At 39.9% G+C, this 20,967-nt stretch overlaps 1 protein-coding gene across 1 annotated transcript in view; it reads right to left on the bottom strand.

Moving 5' to 3' along the window:
• The window catches only part of SKAP2 (src kinase associated phosphoprotein 2), a 108,925-nt gene extending 88,576 nt beyond the window's left edge, over positions 1 to 20,349 (bottom strand). Inside the window, exons 1-3 of the mRNA XM_042817166.1 lie at positions 20,269 to 20,349; positions 10,035 to 10,140; positions 7,823 to 7,848 (exon numbers count right to left, since the gene is read on the bottom strand). Coding sequence (XP_042673100.1) covers positions 7,823 to 7,848; positions 10,035 to 10,140; positions 20,269 to 20,314 — 178 coding nt within the window. The 5' untranslated portion in view covers positions 20,315 to 20,349. The remainder of the gene's footprint in view (positions 1 to 7,822; positions 7,849 to 10,034; positions 10,141 to 20,268) is intronic.
• Between the last annotated feature and the right edge of the window lie 618 nt (positions 20,350 to 20,967).

Raw genomic sequence — 20,967 nt, 5'->3', positions numbered from 1 at the left:
ACTGGCACTACAATGCAAAGGACCTAAGTTTATATCAACACCCACCTTCAAATCTCTGGTTTATCAGTCAAAAATGCCCATTTACCACTTATATGCTCATTCGGTGCCAGAATAAACTTAAAATATTAGGCTGTGTTTTTAGAGGAAAACACTTCCACAACCAACAAACTCCAGCAATCAAAAGCCACAGATTGAACAGTAAGAGTACGCCTCACTATATCTGAACTGTAGCCATTCTGCATGACTTACAGGGAAGCGCACACAGAAAGGAATCATTTCCATAGGGCTTTCCCCTTCCCAGCAATGCACTCTTTCAGAGAAGTTGTGATTTTTTTGTACAAACTCCCATAGGTGCACGTTTAGCCCATTCTTCCACCAAGCTATGTAATTAGCATTTTCTAATTATGGTAAGGATTTTGCAATCAGTAAACCTTTGTGTTTAGCATTCATATAATCCCTGGATGATCTAGAAGAATACAAGCTTTTCAATATAAACATACATATTTAGAGCACCCCGTGTACATTCCCAGGTATATATTGTATCTGAAAGAACAAAAATCAGGTGCACATTAAATGCAGATTTATTATAAAACAAATATCCAAGTCCACAATATCCAAATTCAAAATAATGCTCAAACAACACAAGTTACTGTGAAGAAAAAAGGTACATACAATGACTTCAAAAATTTTAAGATCATGAAAGAATTCACTAGATGTTAAATTGTAAACAAAGGCTTGAGGACTTCGAAGACAACGAAAAAAAGATGAGAAAGATAACCAGGACAAATATACAGATCCCATGTCATGCAGTCATATATTTAGGTACCCCAACTTTTTGTGTATCAAAAACATGGAGAACAGGTCACAGGCACTAAAAGAATCACAAGTAACCTGCAGCCACAGAGGACTAAATTAAGTCAAAAACTTCCTTTTTTTGTTTTTGTTTTAGATTAAACAGAAGTATTTTAAGTCTGTATTATGCACTGAAATGTAACCCTTCACTCATCTATCACGAGCTGCAGTCGTGTTGATGGAGAGCGGACTCCACGTGCTCTGCAGCTTTAACAGGCAGTGTTTCACAGAGCTTTTGTGCTCACGTGAAACAATGACTACAGGCTATCAGCCTTGGGTTTTAGCAGTTAAAAGACACCTTAGGAGTGTATGCTATTAATACACAAGGATATTGCTCCTGACAGTTTACAGAGAGGCTTCCTGCTGATTCTGTGGGGTCCTTTGCATTCCCACTCAGAGTAATCTCTGTCTTGTCTCCACATTCTCCTCCATTAAGGTGCTGCACTGCAGTTTATACCTCACCTTCCAAAGAAGGCTAGATAGAACTGCATTTGAAACTATCAGTGCTACTCCTTAAGCAGTCAGAGGAGTCAGTGTCGAGCAGCGCAAGTCGCTACTCCTCTCTTCAGGTGCCAAGTACCTAAAAATACACCCCAAAAGCACCAATAAATTAAAGAGAAGCATTCAACTTGCATTTATGTAATAGAAAACTGAACTACAAAGCAAGAATGGGCATCAGGTAAATGTATCCAATGCAATTTGCTGGCATAATTGAAAGCATTACTGCCTAATCAGACTTCTAAAAGCAAAGCATGCTCAAATAGACTCATTAGTTGGCAGCCATTCCATTACAATCACACTTAATGTCAGTAGTGCCTTGAACTTGTTCCAATGACAACAGCATAAATTCTGCATCTCATTTCTGTGGCCATAAAATTAATGATCAGTTTAAAAATACTTCTTCGCAAAAGTTATTGCACAAAGAAATGACATGAATGTGTCCCTGTTATGTAGTTACAAGGATAGTTAAGGAGCTGATGCCCATTGATAGTTTCTTGTTTCCCCAGAATACTGTATGACTTATCTGGAACTTGAAAAAAAGTTTAATTAACAGTAGATACTTAATAGTTACAATAAATTGTTACTTAATAGATAACTAAAATATGTACGTGAACCGATCTTATTCTCGGGATTCTGCAATTTAAACTAACCTCTTACAGGTTTGATAGTAGAATCAATATTTTATGCTATCTGTACAAAAATAAACCACATCTTTCCTTGTAAATGCTACCTTTTCAGTTACAGCTCCTTAACTAATTTAGGAAACGATGTACACCAAAGGGTAAGCTATACCACATTAAGACTGTAGAACTGGGTAAAACTTCTCCTAATTGTAACAAGGGCTGCACTTTAATCTCTGTTTTCTATTTTGAAGATTTCCAACAGGTTTATTTGGTACAACCCGAATATAATGAGCAGGACCATATTGTTCCGCTTTAAAAAAAAAAAACTCAGGAATTCATTTTCATCTGCAATAGTCTGATTACAGTGAGCCTTAAAGATACTACTTAAGCTGCTAAAACTGAGAAAAGGCAAACAGGATGCTTCAGATGCTTCAACCAATGCCTAAGAAAGACATTGTTGCTCATTAGAGGTTCTCAGATCACTAAAAACTCATTTTATTTCTAAAGAGTTCATATAAAGTGATACAACGAAATTGCTCAAATAAAGCAACTCATGAAAACAAAGAGATGTGCAGGTCAAAACATCCTGCTTCTTGCCAATTCGCGAGCTCCCACATCACAGCAGGCTGCAACAACTGCCTTCGGTCCAGCCTTTGCTGCAATAAGAGCCTGCTGAGCAAAGGGCTCCACGACGCCATCATGCAAATAAATGCAAGGTTCTCACTTACACAGGTTTGCACAGAAATAACTGGATAAAGTTGCTTTCAAATTGGCACAAGCCTGCTTCAGCCCCTTGATAACTGAAGCTGATTTTTAATTTAAAAATAAATTTTTTTAGGATGCTACCATCTCAACCCATAAGAACCCATCTCTGCAAGATGACTGGTGACAGCCACTCTCTCAGTGTATGCTTCGCAATGCAATCTGCTTTGATGCTCATTCCTGTCTTCTAGATTCTGATGCTAACAAGATAGTTTTTAATGGCTTGTTTGTTTTCTAAAGGTCAAGTAGGAATCTTCAAGCAGCTAAAAAATACTGGAACATCCTTCAGTTTGTAAGCAAATATACACCAAGCAAAAAAAAGAAAAAAAAAAAAAAAAGAAAAGCAATATAAGTTTTACTTGTTGAGTACCCAGTACCCAGACCTTTCTGATGGTGCACATCAGGATAAAACCATTCTGTGCTGCACTGGTGGATGTTCCTTGTGCTGCTGGAAATTGCACTTGGCATGGACACTTCCCAGACAACAGCTGTGTGTAGCTGAAAGGGACAATGCGGTGACCGGCCTACTGTGAGACACTCCAGACTTCCAGGATAAAGGGATATTTGGCACATTTTTACTGCATCTGATAGTCTCTCTAGAAATACATCATGATGATCCTCAAAGGACTGCATAACAACTAAGCCATCTCTTTCCCAGTTATGGTTAGCTACTAATGATGTATTTATGCTCCTGACTGAAAAACTCAACTGTGTTAAAATACAGAACTCTCATCCACCACTGCTCTGATTACCACAAGCTACTGCATCCCTTTCTCAACTCCAAAATGACTCCTAAAACTCTGCTGCTATTTCCCGAAAAAAAACAGCGTACAGTGTCAGAAACAGAATGATCCCTTCCACACAACACAGAAAATGCAAAGTCTCTGTATACAGCACTACTCTTTCAGGCTGCCGATCTCCCGGGAGCAGGTGTTTCAGCCTCCAGACATTCACTGTCCTGCCAGGAGCCACAAAGGCATCTGAATCATTTAAAGGCTTCCTGTAGGTGCTCCAAAATCACACCCAGAACATCACTGATGCTCTAGAGGCACAAGTTTAACTTCCATTAAAGTAAAGCAAAATGAAAATGAAAGGGTGGACCTTTATTAGACTTAAAAGCAGTAATTCAGCAAACATCAAATCATACTTTTCTGTATAAATACTGCCAAAGTCATGTGTTGCAGATCAGATATGAGTAGCACTGCAAGCTTTATGAGGGGAACTTGTTCTGTAAATTGCCATATTATGACTGGATTTGGCTAGTGCTTTTGGTGTCTCACTTCAAACAGACTGATTTTTGTGCGTGTGTGTGAAAAATGATTTTAAAAATATATATTACTAAAATGTAGAGAACAGATGGCAAGTGAACCTCAAACACAAGTACAGCTTCTAGGGCTCAGAATGCTTCTGCCAACATTAGCACTATTTTTAGCACAAGCTGAAAACAAGGTTCTTTTAACTAAACATTTTGGCAGCCATGGTATTGATACAATTAATCTCAAAACAGAGAAATGCCAAAAACTGTATTAACTCAATCTTTGACAAAGCCCACATTTCTATATCCTTAGTGGAATATTAGTCTTATTAAGAATGAACCCAATTCCTATAAAAACTGCCTCAGTTTCCATGTTCCTTCTCACCTCTAAGATCGAGAACAGGTCATCTTGAGTGCAACTGCAGCTTTACGGTTTAGCTTAAACTGCTTAGAAGAAGAGTCAAATACTTCAAATTCAAAAATATATATACACAATGGAGTAAGAGTAAAAGAAGCTTCAAATAAGTTCCTTAACCTAAGAATAAAATACTTAACATAATAAATAGATTTGTGGAAATATTCGTGTTTTGGATACCAATACCATTGGTCATGAGAAGAAACTGAAAATACAAATCAGCATTCTGCTTAACTGTAAACTTCAACATGTGATTATTGAATTTTGTCAAATGTTATCTATATTCCTGTGTTATTAATTTAACATCTTATATTTTCGTAAGCATTCACATCCCCTAAAGAACTTCTCTTTTTTTAGTATGTGGGTACTAAAGATGTATTTGCTAGTCTACTTAATGACCAAACAGGTGGCAACATAAGAAAAAAAAAAAGTTACTTTTAAGAGGATGCAAGAAAGTGCTCCATTCCATCGATTTGGTTATAAGGAGGTAGATGCCCTTTCTGAAAGGCTGAGATTTTCAAGAGGATGATTTCAGTTTTAAGAAGCCTGGTTCTACTTACAGGCTCTTCCATTTCTACTTCTACTTTTCTAATTTTTATTTTAAACATTCTTATCTTTCTGAAGGTGAGATTCTGTATCTTAGTAGCAAAAGCCCATACAACAAGCGCAGACACAAAATACCTTGGACAAACAGACTAGTCACTATGTGCAAAGCCAGTGGAACTTTGAGAACAAGTAACCATGAAAGAAAGTGGAGTGACAAGCAATGTCCACAGAACATGTTTGTGGAACAACTTACAAGCTGATGGAGCTGCTGTTTGAGAGACCAGTGCTCCATTTCGTAATATTTTATGGGAAATATAAGAATACCCAAAATGTTAGTCCACTTCTTTCAGCCATCAAAAAACTCTTCTGGATGTCTCTGGAACGATGACAGATCACAACTCACAGAATTTTTGCAAACAGTCAATATAATAAGATAACTAATACACGGTGATGATGCTACATGGTATGAATCGTTCCTCACCGTTCTTTTAGCTTGAGAAAAAAAAAAAAAAAAAAAAAAAAAACTGTTATTTGCATTAAGAAATGGAGAAATTGGATACAGCAAACAGCAAATATGAGTTTCAACTGTGCATCGTAGTGAGTTGCTTTGCTGGTTTTTCTCCCCTTCATATTTCCTTTCAGTACAATGATCCCATTTCTGCTTCATCCACCATTCCTTTTTCACTTTATGTTTTGAGAGTATTTCTTCTTTCTCTGGAAGCAGGGAAGAAATGAGAAGATGACCAGGCATCTCAGTTCTAAATCTTCTATTTTCCATTTTTCTAACATAGAGGTGTGCACATAGCATGGAATATGCACAAAAGTTGACCTCGTTCAGCTGCTGCCGCTGCTTTTTACTTCAGTAGCTGGCACAGAATCCAATTGCTCACCCCTGTGTGATGAGTACTTTGTTCTACACCTACCTGAGTCATGCTTAATTTGCACAGGCCTTAAGTAAGAATGACACTACCAAATAAAGTTTAATATATACTTCCTGATCTCCAGAGATTACACTGACAATTCATATCACTCAACCACATTCCCTCAAATATTTTGCAAATAAGAGCAGGCTCATACTTCCCATGAATTTTTCATATTCATGCACACAAATGCACAAGAATTTGAAGAAATTTATCCTTGTTTGCAGAAAACAATGGTGTAACTTGAGAGTCTTCTCATTTTATTAACAAACCCCAAACAAATCTAACATGTCAGCATTTACAAGCTTCACCATCTGCACACAGTTACAGCATCTGAACCTAAAATATACATTATGAAAGTTAAATTAAAACAGCAATATATCCTTCTTCAGAAGCAAATACAGCCTAATAAAAACAATGTTCAATACAACTTCCACAAATCAGAGCAATTACAAACTATATCAACGAAATCACACATTTTACTCGAGATAACTAAACTTTATCTTCAATAATCATTTTTTGAATTGTAGAAGAAATTCTGAATCAAGTTATCAATGAGAAAAGTAAACACATTATGAATTTCTTGAGCTTATAAAAAGAAAACAACTCTGTTCTCTGTAGACAGTTCTACTTTTAATAAATATCCAAGTCTGTGACTCTCTATCAACTTCTGAAAAGAATGTTTTCCAAAAAGTCAGGTGCACTGTAATTAAACAATCTTTCACCTACTTTCACACTAGGCATTTTTTTCACAAATTAACATTTGATTTTTCCACCCTTAATTCTATTGGGCAGTAAAGGGAAGAGAGAAACTTCTGTAAGGGTACTCAGGCACAACATAGGAAAAATAGCAACAATATTAACATAATTTTTTGAAGAATCACAGATTGAACTTAGAAAATCTTGGCTAACTTTGAGAAGTTGCATTTTCTCATTCAGTTGAACTGTTAGACCTCTATAACTTGACTTAAAAAGCAGTACGAGATGTATGGACTTGTTATGCCTTGTTATAACATTACTTGCCTGAATGTGACTTCACATATTTTCACTTTATCAGGAGGCAGAAAGTAGTCCACACATTCGAACCTCCCGGTTCCAAAACAGAAAGTTCCCCAGCCAGTGCAAGATGTGGAGCTTTGCACAGGCTTTTTGACCTCACAGTGTGACCCTCATACCAGCATCCACAGGCTATAGGTCACGACCTCAAGAATTAGCATCATGGAAATAAGAGCCCTTCCAGGTTTAATTACAGAATACAACACTGTAGCAACAAACTCCTAAGTCTTGTCTGAACTGAGTTCTGCAGCTTTGTCTTAACTCCACCAGAAGATAATAGATAACCCACACTTCAGTTTTCATTACCAGCACACTAAATCGTCTCCTCTCCAACTAAAGGCCTGGGATCCTGCTATACTGTGAAAACATCCATTCACTGTGGATCGAAAGCCAATATCATACTGCCACTAGCTGAGCCTATTAAAAGGTTAAAGAAATACCACTATGGAGTTGAAGACCCCTGCAATCACTGTTAAAAGAAGTTGAAATAAATTATCTCTGTTAACATTTTATCTCCCAAGCAGATTACTTTGTATATGCGTTCTCTGGGGGAAAAAAAAAAAAAAAAAAAAGGAAAAACCTGCATCACAGTCACATGCAATGCTTAGCTCTAATTAAATCAGACATAAGCTCCATTTGTATTAAATTCTGAGGTATTTTTCTAACCTTCACTCTTTTCTAAGCATTCTCAGATGCATTTAAGGAAGGAAACGAACCCAGCCCAGAGATGGCTCAGCAAGAACTAAAACTTGGGAGCTCTTTGCTGTTTCAATCAGCAGATGGAGCTAGCGGCCTCGGCCAAGCAACGCACACTTGAGTGTTTAAAAGCCAGTATGACAGTCTGTCATGGAGCAAAAATATACTACAGTGGGAAGAAATGTATGAGATTTACCTTTATCCTGGAATTCTTGAGGGTAACTGCAAAAGAAGAAGAAACGACATAATGCAATACATGCTAGCAAATGCACAGCAATATAAACATTATAAAATGATTCCTAGTTTTCTGTAACGGCTATGGTTGAAACTTAGTGCTGAAACTTTTTCACAGTTTCATTCTTGGACAAGTTTTTTATATTTAAAATCAATCTTCCTTTTACTTTTGCAGTAGAGAGAATGCTTAGTCGTTTTAAGGAAGTCAAACAAAACCAAAACCTGATAAGGCAGCCTATTCTAGGTATACACATCTACTCAGATATTTTAATCATATAAACACACAAAAGCATCTCTTTCACTGAAAAGATTTCTGAAATTATTTCAAAAATTCCTAAGTAAAACCCACTATGCCTTTCCTAAAAATAACACAGTAGGTCAGCAAGAAAAAAATATATATGAAGTATAGTTTTTGTTGCAGTATTCTATCAAATCCAAAGAAAAGTACTAATAATTAACCATAAATGAAAAGCTGATGCATACTTAGATGTAAAATCATTTAAAAATATAAAGACATCTGCATAATGCCTAAGAAAATATCTATCATCCCATAGGAAGAAATACTGTTTCTTCAGAAACAAAATGATCTTCGGATATGCTTTGATGTATAAGGATAAACAATCACAGCAAAGTTATGTAAAAAGGCAACTTGAGCAGCATGTACTTGTGTGAAAGATTTCACTAGAAGTGACCAGCAAATAAAATACAGCTGCTAAGACCATCTTTATGGACAATAAGCAGTAGTGCTTTTATCAGGCTAGTCAAAAAGAAGAAATAGAAACAGAAATAAAAGGCCCAATCTAAGAAATCCCGCACAGCAAGTAGCAGCAGTACTTAGGCACAGCACAGTATGTGGGATGTAAAAATCAAAGACTGTGACTACACACACATTTTGTATCCTGCATGAACAGCAAAATACTGCTAAGAGTGAGTACTATTAGAGGAGACCAGGGATAAATTAGAAATGAAGATAAGATGTGAAACCACAGGGTTATATAAATAACTAGGAAAGAACTTGATGGCAGCTGAGCTCCTAACTACAGGTTCCCACCTTTGATACTTCATCATCATATAAAAAAAAATAGACTGAGTCATAAGATGGAAGAAAACAAGTCAGCAGTGCTATATCTGCAAGTCATCTGTACAGTCCCAGTCAGCTCAATAATCCAAAGAGAAAGCACAAAGAGACAAAATCCTGCTTCCTTAAAAAAAAAAAAAAAATATATAGAGAAAGTACTTCCACAAGCATTTACAGCCCTAATGAAATGCACAAACATTTTCAGTTACAAAATGCTGAGGCACATATCATGCCTTCCCACAGTTTGTAGGACACCAAGAACACCGCCCTTGCCAGATGGTTGTGCTGTGTTTGAAACTGTAACCAAGTGGCCACAGATGCAGGAGCAGTCAAAGTAAGGCTCAGTAGGAACCCAACAGAAGCGACTTGCAGGAGAACACTCAGGGAACAGCAATCAAAAAAAAAAAAAAAAGAACAGCAAGTACTAAATTATCTACTAGTACATCTGAGTTGGAAAAAAAAAAAGAGATCTTGCAAAGAATATTTTTGTAGCACATAAACTATAGCCAAATCTCTTCAGACAAATTGTTTTCATCAATGTTAAGTTACAACATAACTGTGTCTGAAATCATACTAAATTTAAAAACAAGCCAAAAAAAAAAAATCACTGCTTGGTCTGTCACAGTACTTTAATATCTCAACATTGTTGAAACAAACTTACCACCTACAAACAGCTTCCAGTTTAGTTTCAACTTCCTATTGGAACTGAACAACAGCCTGTGCAGTAACACTAACTCAGCATCCAACAGAGCTGCTTTACACCAGCTGAGGATGGCAAAAGGAAGCTCATTCCTACTTTGTATGCATTACATTTCCCATATTTTAATGAATCTCACCAAAGTGAGGTCTAAGTAACAAGCTTGCTGAAGCATTCTGAGCCCCAACCGCAATTCAAATGTGACGAATCCTTACCTTCCTGATTCTTACTGAATCCTAGCAGATTCATCAAGTTAGAAAGACTAAACCCAAGCTGATTATTTGACAAACTAAGACCTAAACAGATGATATTGCTAGTGATTATTAAAAGGTTGTTAAATGAAAACTACGTTGCACGTAAGTTACTTCATAACATATTAAACCCACAAAGCTTACTTACCTTGCCTTAACATCTTTTATCTTCTTAAGAAGAATATCCCTTTTCTCCTTTGCTTTCTTGGACAAGTTTTCTCCTTTTAGGGTCTGGGAAATAAATGTGTCGACATCTAAATCAGAAAACGAAGAAAAAGATGCACACCTCAGTAAGGACACACAGTGCTGTAATGAGTTCGCCCAGCCACTACTATGAAGAAAATTATTTTCAGGCCTACACCCAGCACAGTTAACAGGCTTTTCCTATTCTAAATGAGATACAATTTGTTCTCTGATCTACTTATGCTTAGCACAGCAAATCCTATGGTGACATTTGATTCTTGCTCACTTAATTACGCCAAGTAAGCCCTAATAAATTGCACTGCTATAACAATTACTTTCCATCACCTAAAGTAAGGGATAAAGCTAAAACATGGAAATAGCCTTTATGCACATATTACTGCCGTGTTATTTCAGAAGATCACGTTACAAAAATGGTTGAGTAATTCACTCTTTCAGCAGTAATGCCTATCCAGCCACTAATATAGGTCACTTTTTGGTTCCAGTATTTCCAAATGATCTCACTGCCTCTCAGCTCCTGCATGACTGTGATTCATATTCAAAGTTTTAACCTGGCAAACAAATAAGCATGATAATAACCATATTGAAATACAGTCGAGACACACATGTACTCAACTTCAAGCATGCTTGCAGAATCACAGAACTCTAACCTGCACTGCATTTGTTTCATTCTAATGCAGAAAGTATCTTATACAGGGATGCAGAATCAAAGTATCCCATTAAAGTTACCGTGGTTCATTGTAACATAGTAAAAACCCATTGCACTGGACAAAAATAGCGCACTGACTGAGAATTTTTAGAGTCTAAGTCTTCCAGTAGTATGTTTTCCTGGTTAGCAAAAATCATTGCCCACGTTTACTGTAATAACCTTATGTAGTTACCAATCTAGATATGGCTACCTGGAAATTGAAAAGCAGAACTACTACTACAACAACGAAAAAAACTTGCTTAGTAATTTCAGCTTCTCAGCTGTATGGTTAACATCTATTCATTCAAGAAGTAGAAACCAGCATAAGTCACAAACGTCTCCATTGAGACACTTGCCCCACATACACACTTGGGTGTAGTCTGTGTACATGCAAGCAGATATGGCTAGTTCTATTTTAGTTCTGTAACTTCTCAAATCAGATGAGATGTTTCACAATAAGAATACAAAAGCAATTAAGCACTCAAATGTTCACACTCAACAAATCACATTTTAAAAACAGTAAGTTAATATTTACTGCAGATTTCCTAACTGAAAGCTTGAATCGCCTGCTTTTCTCTCTGTAGATCAGAAGCTCAGCAGAAACAAGTCACTCTTCTCCTTTCAAGTTGCAATAAAGTCAAAAGTTACTTTTTGAAAACACTAGCATAGCCATTACAAAGATTTCACATTTTGTAAATAATTTACCACAGTATTATTACTTAGATGGACTCACTGTCTACACAAGATGTGGCAATAACATCATTTTTTAATGTTTTCAGAGTTCCGAACAACATTATGTTCCCACTGCCTGTAAGACAGAAAGAGAAGCTTTCCCAACACATTTTCCAAAGCAGATCCAAAGACAAAAGAAAATCTCAGTTCTGTGTCACAGCTTCTGCAAAAGGCCAGAAGGAAAGGCATTTGGAGTGTCTATTAATGAATCCTCCAGACTCATCGCTCAGCAGCCTCTATGCCGTAAGCCAAGCACACATGGAAACATTTTGCTCTAACATACAGAAAATCTACACATCTTCATAAATTCCAAGGACTCTAATTTCTGATCAAGGGAGCAAGTAAAGGCCCATACAGTCACAAAACCTTGGCGAGCCACAAAACCACCTTTAGGTCAAAAGGCCTGATACTTTTGCTACTGAGAGCAGAAACCAAAACTGCTAAGAGGTTTTGTTCAATGAAACCCAACAGGATTTTTCAGTACAGACAAACCTTTCTCTCTGGAAGGGACATTCTGATTAAATATCGGTTCCTTCCTACTTTTATGTATTTATTTTAAAAATCTGACAGCTGCTTCTAAGTTTTATTTCAGCAGTATGTGCAAGTTTAGAGCAATTACTTGGGTTTATACATAAGGAGCGATGCTTACACAGCAATCTTCAGGCACGAACTGATGACCAAACTTTGCCTCTGAAGTCTCCATTTAAATTCAGTGGGCTTTGCAATCTCATGGAAAAGCTCAAAACTGAGAACTGGCTGAGAACTCCACCATCTCAGGTTCTGACTGACTATCAGAGCTTTCTATAACCACTAATGTTGAGAAAATTAAGGGGATGGAAGGGAAAAGAAACAAGGCTGATTGTCATAAAGAAGAATTACCAGTTCTAGCTTAGATGCATTGCTGAGATAAAAATCCTGAGGACTGATCACATCACCTCTTTTCTTCTGCTTGGACTTCAAAAGCAGAAATAGTGCATAATTTTCAGCCACAGAGGTACAGGGCAAAAGTAGATCTTCACATATTCCAGTAAAAGAAGATAGTAAGTTGGAGGAGAGGGAGATGAACAGAAGGACAGCAATCATGCACAAGCTCCTCACAAACAGCAGCATTTACAGATAAAACATCCCTGGGATGCCGATGATTTCCCTGTCCTGTGAGACTGCAAAACAAGTTCCAGAAGTATTCTGTCTGGAGCCATGTAAACACTATACTCACCATGGAATGCCATCACTTATGTGTGTTCAGAAAAGGCATAAATATAACCTGATTCATCACATCCCCAAAATATGAAGACAGACCCGACATGCATCTATCTGTAACAGTATGCCTAAGCAGCAATATAGTTGAAAATACCACATTATCATATCAAGCATTTTCCTTCCTACTGACAATTACACAGAATGATGCACATCTTGCTCAAGCCATCTCCTGATCTAGCATTGTAAATCCCTTCCTGATGTGCCAGATGCACATAGGATGAGTCACTTATCATAAGCTCCTCTGGACAAGAAGCAAGAAAATCTTAAGTTACGATTGTTACTTCACCACCTGTACACCTCCCTGAGTATATGAGAAACAGTCCCAGCTTTCACAGAATTCTTCATCACTGGCTTCACATAAAAGACTGTTCACTTAATGCCTACAGCATTCTTCAAAGTGATTCACCTTAGAATAAGAACAGAACTCCGGACTTCAGTGTGATAGATGCAAGTCTCATATGGTGAACTTCAGACACAATATCACACAGAAGCAGCAAAATGTGTCCATTTCTCAAGGCTGTTCTAGTCACTAATTTCTTCTTCCTTCTTTGGGATGATCAAAAACTCTCTCCCCCCTCTAAACTAGTTTAAAGTTGTGCAAAAAATGAAAGTTCAAGCCACTAATCATTAGAACCTGAGTGTAAATGCAGTTCCTTTCTGTTCCAGTAGACTCATTGACAATTTTTATTTTTTTTTTATGATAAACACACACACACAAAATAAGTAAATAAATGAAAAACACCCCTCTTTGAACAGGATCCTGATTTAAAAGCAGTTTTGCTCATCGGTTCCCCAGCAATGAATGAACAAAATGATGCATCCCCATTCACTGTTTCTACCAAACTTAGCAGCTATTTAGTAACAGCACACATTGCAGAGGGCACACTACCGCCAGAGACCAGGCTGCTCAGTTAACTGTTTCCATTGAAAATAACAGAGTTTCAAAGAGAAATACATCTTGAAACCTGTTCAACATTTCTAGAAGTTTTTAAGCCTGCATGTCAAACCGCTGAACGGCCTGAATCTAGTACTTCATGATCTGTTTCAGAAAGCTCATTTCAACTCCATCTGAACCACGCCCCAGAGAAATTATTTGCCTACAGAAATGAACAGTAGATACAGAACTGAGCGATCCAATTGATAAGATCCTCTCACAAATTGCTCTGCCAATACAGGTTGCAAACAAATGACAAGTCACAAGAGCAAAGTTTTGTGCTCTTCAACAGCCTCATGTAGTTCAAGGCTCAATGGCCTCTTCAGACAACCAATAAAAGCTGAAAGGTCATTTCCATCTTGTTTTCAGCAGCATTCCTCTTCAGAGAGCAAAGTTTCTGATTACTTTTATTTCCATTGTTAAACAACCTGGTGCTTCTCCTTGCTTCAACGATTACAAAGAGACAACATCACAAGTTTTTCACATTTAAAGTTTTTAGGGCTATTTCCTTTAATAAAAACAGAAATCAGACATCTTCAAAAGAACACTGTGGACTTTCAATCCAAAGCAAGCACTGCATTTAAGAGCACTAATCATAAATCCTAGCATTTTGTTGTTTACCATCCTTAACACAGCGATCATCAGTTGTACTTAATGAACACACATCCTTAGCACAGAACCTTTGTGTCAAGGTGGGCCAAACAGGCTCTCACAGACCATGGCCTGGGTCTTCCTTTCTCCCCACCTTCTGCAGATAACCAAAACATTGTCCATCACATTACCAGAATGTGAGACATTACCAGAATGAAGTCACCCCTTCACCACCTGATGAGCTCATCCCACTGACAGATGTGCTTCCACTCACAGGGCAGGGAGTGCACACACACCTTTAGGTGAGCTGGTGCAAACACGGCTGGACATACACGTGCTATACAATGAGGGACAGCTGCATGAGGTCCCCTGGCAGATGTACTCCCAGTCACACCAAGAGGGAATGGCAGGTCAGCAGAACAATGCACAGAGCACCAGCCTCCTTTAATCCCCCTCCTTCAACGTTAAGGATGGGGAGAGCCAGGAGCTGGCCAAAGCCAGGGAATTTTGGAAGGCAGGACAGTTATTGCCGAAGGTAGCTGCAAGCTAGGCACATTTGTGTGCACACACACTTCTCAGTTGCAAGCAACACCAAACAGACTGCCACTTATCTTCCAGCTTTACAGAATATAGCATTAGAAAGTAATTAATCCATTGGATTTCAAGCTTCTTGTACAAGTCATCAATATGGAGCAGGCCCAGAGACAAATTATCAAGCAATACCTGTGACTGCCTGTCCCCTTGCACATAAATCTGGCTCCTTGAGAAGCAAGAAACATGAGGACCTTGCTTTTGCCCTTCCTCTATATTCAGACATCTCTCTCCAGTTTGCTTAACTAGCTATCTGTATATAAAGAGATATATACATACACATATACAGGAACAAACGTAAAATAAAAGTGACTGACTCCAGGATGTTTAAAAATAATCACATTGATCCATTGGAGCACAAAGTCCTGGAAAGGAATGCCTCTGGAAACTGTTGCGCCTTTGATCTCCAAAAGCAAGGCTACTTGGCCTTGTTGCCACCAACAGTGAATACACTGATAAACACTGACACTCAACAATTTCTGTTAGTGATTTAGAAACCAGAAGTACACCTAAGCTGCTAAGACTCCTCAAATGAAATAAACATAAAAGTAAAAACGAGATAGCTCTTAAATTAAATAAAGTTATCATCAGTGACTATAATATCTTTGACCAAGTAGTCAAACATCATCTCTCTCCATTAAAGAGGTGAAAAAAGACCAAGCTGTAACACATTAAGCTTATCCTGAAAAAACCACACCAGCACAAATCATGATCAAGTTACAAAGTGATTCCAAATGAACTATAAAAAAAAATGTTAAGGATTAACCCAAAGATTTACACTGTATGCTACATTATGCTGCATCTATTGTGGTTTGTTGACATATGATTATGAAAGAAACGTAAACTCAGTCAGATGAGAAAGATAGACTCCACGTTAATTGAAAAAGACAAACTAAGTGAATAATGAGTATATAAAAAATAGCCTATGCCATTTTTATCACCCATATATGACACTTACTCTCAAATTTATGGCAGAGACAATTGAACTATGTTTCAAATCACTGGAGGTTATTTCTTACCAGGAATGCCTCTGTGCAGTTTTTCACCTCGCTGTTTCTATTCTTATTCCGTTACTATTTGAACACAAATATATTACCAGAGCTGTAAATACCTGTCTACTGAGAAGATGTCTACTATAATCACTCTGGTTTATCCTGCAAAGTCAGATTCTTCAGCAAGCACAGGCATTCATGAAAGCCAAGGAAATGTGAAAAGGATACTTTAAACCATAGAAGAGAGAAGTTTTAAACAAGGCCGTCCTTTAAAACAAAAAAAAAATTGAGCCAGCCAATGAAGAAGAGCTACAATGTCCATAGGTGATTGTTCTTACCACAGGAGTATAAGGAGCAAGTCCAGCAACAGCTGACTAGGAGGTCGAAAAGGACTGTTAGTTTCTTCTGGACATCAGAGGTAAACAGAACTAGTGTAGTGCACAATAATGAAAGGGAAGCAGAACTTTCTCAAATCATGCACTGGATCCACCATCTCATAGCTTTCTCATCTTGCTCAGTTCTGCACGCTGTTTTCAGGATATAACTAAACAAGCAGGTAAAAAAAAATACTAATACAAGCACAAATTTAGAGAAGTCACAGTGAAATAAGGCAATCTGGACAATATGACTGTATTTAAAGAAACTGAATGATGGCTGGGAGGAAACAGTCTCTACAGCAAGAAGAGAGGTTTTTGTTCAGCTTTGGGTTGCTGGGGGATTTTTTTGAAGACGAAGAAGAAAAAACAGATATGGAACCTTATACCCAACTCTATATGGGCTAAAGAAAGCTTTGTTCCATTTTCCTAGTTAAGAAAAATCTTCAAAACTTTTAGTCTATGAAAGCAGAAGATTAAAACTAGAAACTTTGTGAAATGTGAAAGGAGAACAGATTATGGATCTTACAAAGGTTAGAGAAAAAGATGCAAAAGATGCAAATGCTATAAATATATACACAGATCATAGCAATATCAAAAACTTTTAAAAACTATTCTCAATTCCTTCAACTCAATCTCCACATCCCAACCAAAACGACTGAAGGAACCAGTCTGATTTACGTTATGGGAAGAAAAAAATACGCCTCTGGTGAAGAAAGCAGCCTCTGAAATCTCTCTCAGCTAAGGAAAGCCAAAGCTTACTGTGTGCATCAAGTAGCAAGGAAAAATAAAAACAAGCAGGCCTTCAACAATATACATAACCAATAATAATTGGACTGCAAGAAAGAAACACAGCAACATCCCACTCATCCCACACAGAAAGATTCTGAACAAACAACTGAAGGTGAAGGCACCTTTTCAAAAGGAGAAGAGGCACAGTAGGCCTCCCCCACTAAATTGTGAAGACATCATCTAGAAGGTACAGAGACTTGGAAGGAAATGACACACACACTACCTCACACCTCCCTGTGTGAAGCAGGAGATAAGAAAGCTGCAAAATGATTTTCTCCCTCCATTCAAAGTTCAACCCACCACCAGAGGACCCTGATTCTGCCCCCAGTTTTTCCCTCCTGCTACTTAAGCAAGCCAGAGGAGAGAGCTCGGGATTGTGAAATCCCAACAACCTCTGCAATAAGCTCATTGCCTCACTGACCTTCCCCCTTCAACTTCACAGAAACAGCTTCCTCCTCTTCCAAGTGATGTGGTTAGCCCTGAGTTCAAGCTGTGCTTCTGCCTGGAACATTTCAGCACCACTGACATGTGGCCACAGTGACCCTGCCAGCACGTGTGACAGAATTTGTTTTTGCATTAAAGATATAATATTGTTTGGGTTCAAAGTAAAGCACTCTCAAGTCAGAAAGCTTCCTGTGCAACTCTAATTCATCCCCTGGTGTGTTTATTCCCATTATCACCATGTTTAACTCCAGGAGCACTTAGCATGTTTTCCAGTAGGACCCCTAGTTGTTCAGCATGGGGGGGCGGACCCTATTCCAACGATCAATCAAGGCTAAGCAGGGATAAAGAAGTCCATATGATCACTGCTCTGCTTGCTGCTGCAGTAGGAAAAAGCAGGCAAAAAGACTGAGGATGTGAGAAACAGTACAACATTCAAGAGATTTCGAATCTGCAACTGCCTTGCTGCCAGGTGAACACTGGGTTAAAATAGGATGCATGGTGCTAGGCACTAACTGCATGTTTCTGACAGATATGAAAAAGTGCCAGGCACTTCTAATGGCCACTGAATAGAGACATCTGACCAGTGTTATTTTCTAGAGAAGCCAGGGCAGTACGGAGGCAGGTGTATTTCAATTCCACTTTCGTTCCACCATTGATTATTTCTGTGACCCCCAGATCACATCTTGTTTATTACACTAATTTTAGCGACGGGAAAACAATATTCTCTCATATCAAAGAGGTGTTGAATCAATACCTGTGAGCCATTAAAATAATACATTAAGAAGCATGCTTGAAGACGAGCATGCAGAAATGAGAATCTATTCATTGCAGACTTTGTATCGTACAGGAGTTGCTTAATGAATAGTAAAGCCATTACACAGCTCTCTTCCTCCCTCCATTACTAAAAATCTTCAGTACTTTAATAGTCTGGGCCAGAAGAAGCAGGGCACTGTATAATTAAGGATTACCAGAACCTAAGTGTATCCAGAATGCTCATAGAGACTGAACTACTCTAATTTCTAACTTCCACACAACTTTTCTTGTAACATTAAAAAAAAAAAAAAAAAAAAAAAAAAAAAAGAGAGGCTAACGCACTAACTTTGTAAAGTAAACCTTTATTCTTTGAAAACAGAATAGGATCATTGAATTTTTACATTGCATAACCACAGTTATCCCTACATTTGTTTCCTCTTGATAATTCTGCAAATAAGGATTTAAAGTTACAAACCATTTTTCATTCCTCACTATCTCCACTCTGCTAGGCTTCTGCTTTGCATTGAGTCCCAAAACAAAATTGCTTGTGAATGTAAGTTAAGTGAAAAATTCTGTTACAGTTACAGGTACTTATTATGTATCTGTGATACCGTAATAATGAAAAAGATTTAAAGACCACTGGTAAATCATCCCCCTCTACTGACTTCAGTATTATAGACAGTACTGATGAAATGGTCTTAATTTTCCAGAAAAGCTGCATCCACTGCACAACCATGGGATACCCATGTATAACCTGGGCTATTGATTGCAATGAGTTTATGCACACCCCCTCTTGAGGGAAAGCAGGGGTTGCCACCTCCACTTTGGAACACCAACTTCTTTATCGCTCTTTCCACAGCAGACTGGATGAAACTGAACAAAGGGCCAGGTGCATAGGGGAAGCACAGTGACAAAAATGAAGCTGCAGTTTGGAGTTACCATGTAGTTATCATCTGCATGATACCATCCTCCTCCAGAAGTTTCTGAGAGCAAATTCACCAAGTCAAGTAGCTCTTATACAAATGAAAACTTCACATGACCCCAAGCTGGAAATACTTTAACACCATGGAAACTACAAGGGCTAGGTAAAAGCCTCTAAGGCTAACCTTTTCATTGTTATTAATTAGGAACCCAGCCCATGACAAGAAGTCAGCAGAAGCTCTCTTTTTCTTCCAGTGGCATTTCACGTTGGTTATACTACAGAGAGAATGTGATCTCCAAACAACATACTTACAGTCAGTGGTTACTACAGCCCTTCAGGAGAGCTGGCAGAGGTATGTACAAGGTAAGAATGCAAGATAAGAACAAAGCAGTTCAGCGCCAACTCTTACCACCAATGCGTTTAAGAACTGAACTGTGCCCAAAGGCAAGGAGCTGCACCAAGTTCCAGGGGGTGCCTGGCCTGGTAGCCGAGCACTCCTTCCAAAGACAAGCTTTTCAGAAGCACAGCTAACTTGAACGGCTTTGACAGAACTGCGCAAGTTCCCGTACCAGAAAGAGAAGTTCTCAAAAGAGAGATTCTTCCGCTCACTGGGAAATTCGGACGCCTTCGAAGCGCCTCCTAAGGCACTGCCGGGGCGACGAATACCTCTCCTCTCCTCGCGGCGCTCAGCCACATCGTAGCCGCGCGGCCACGCCGCGAGCCCGGCCCTGAGCTCGGGCACACCGACTAACAGTTCGGCGCCCCATGACGCCGCCGGCCTCCAGCACGGAACTGCGGGGCTTTTCGACCGAGTACTGGCTCTCCTACCGACCGGGCTGAGCGACAGACGCCGCACCCGCTCCCGCCGTCGCCAACAGGCACGGAACGAGGCGGCAGCCGGGCCACCCGCACCGCTCCGGCTGCAGGGCATTAGTGCCCGCGGCGGCGGCGTCCCGGAAGAAGGAGGAAGCCGCCCGAGGAGCGCGGAGCGGGCGCTACCAAGCGCCGGGGGCTGCCCCGGCCCACACCGGCCAGTCATGGCCCGCCCCCCATCGCCCGCCCCCCGGGAAGCCCTCCCTCCTTCCTGCCCTTCCTCCGTTCGCCGTACCTGCCAGGAGGCCGCAGACGTCCTCGGGGATAGCGGCGCCGTGCATGCTGCGGGCGGCGGGCGCACCCCGCGGGCGACTCGCCTGGGCCGTGCCCCGGCTTCGGCCCCGCCGGGGAGGAAGCGGCAACCCCGCCCCGCGGCCGCAACGGCACGGCCTAGAGCCGCCGGGGCGGGGCTTCGAGCAAAAAGGCGGGGTTTCACGCTACGAGGCGGGGCTTCATACCGGGGGAGCGGGGCTTCGCCCGCCCGCCGCGTACCGCCCCCTAGAGCCGCGCGTGCGCCTCCGCCGTCCCTATGTTTACAGCCGCTGCTGGGTGTCCCCCGTAGCAACGCCCCGCCACGAGGCATCGCCGTCCACGTGACTTGTGCCGGAAGTCGTGTTGCGTGAGGGCGCCGTGCGGACGCTCTCTTCTTGCCAGAACCGAGCATGGCGCTTAGCCGTGGTCGTCCACTCCTCTCCGCCCCGCGGCACGCGAGAGGTTGACTATTGGATGAGAGGCCCGGAAGTCGCTCTCTGATTGATCCGTTTGTTGTCCCGTGCTTCCTAAGCTGAGGGCGGGTTCCCTCCGGCTCTACGAACAGGAATGGTTAGGAGCCGGCAGTGGGCTGAGCCATGCCTGTGGCTTGGCTGGTGGGTGTGAAGGGTGGTAAACATTGGCACCGCTACTTCTAAATGTCTTTAATCCTCGTTTAAAGCAC

The sequence above is a fragment of the Centrocercus urophasianus genome, unplaced genomic scaffold (assembly GCF_019232065.1).
Source record: "Centrocercus urophasianus isolate 14NV4802_14NV808 unplaced genomic scaffold, USGS_Curo_1.0 seq_16, whole genome shotgun sequence".
Classification (NCBI taxonomy): domain Eukaryota; kingdom Metazoa; phylum Chordata; class Aves; order Galliformes; family Phasianidae; genus Centrocercus; species Centrocercus urophasianus.
Note: the sequence above shows the minus strand (reverse complement) of the source record. Positions and strands in the feature narration are given on the sequence as shown.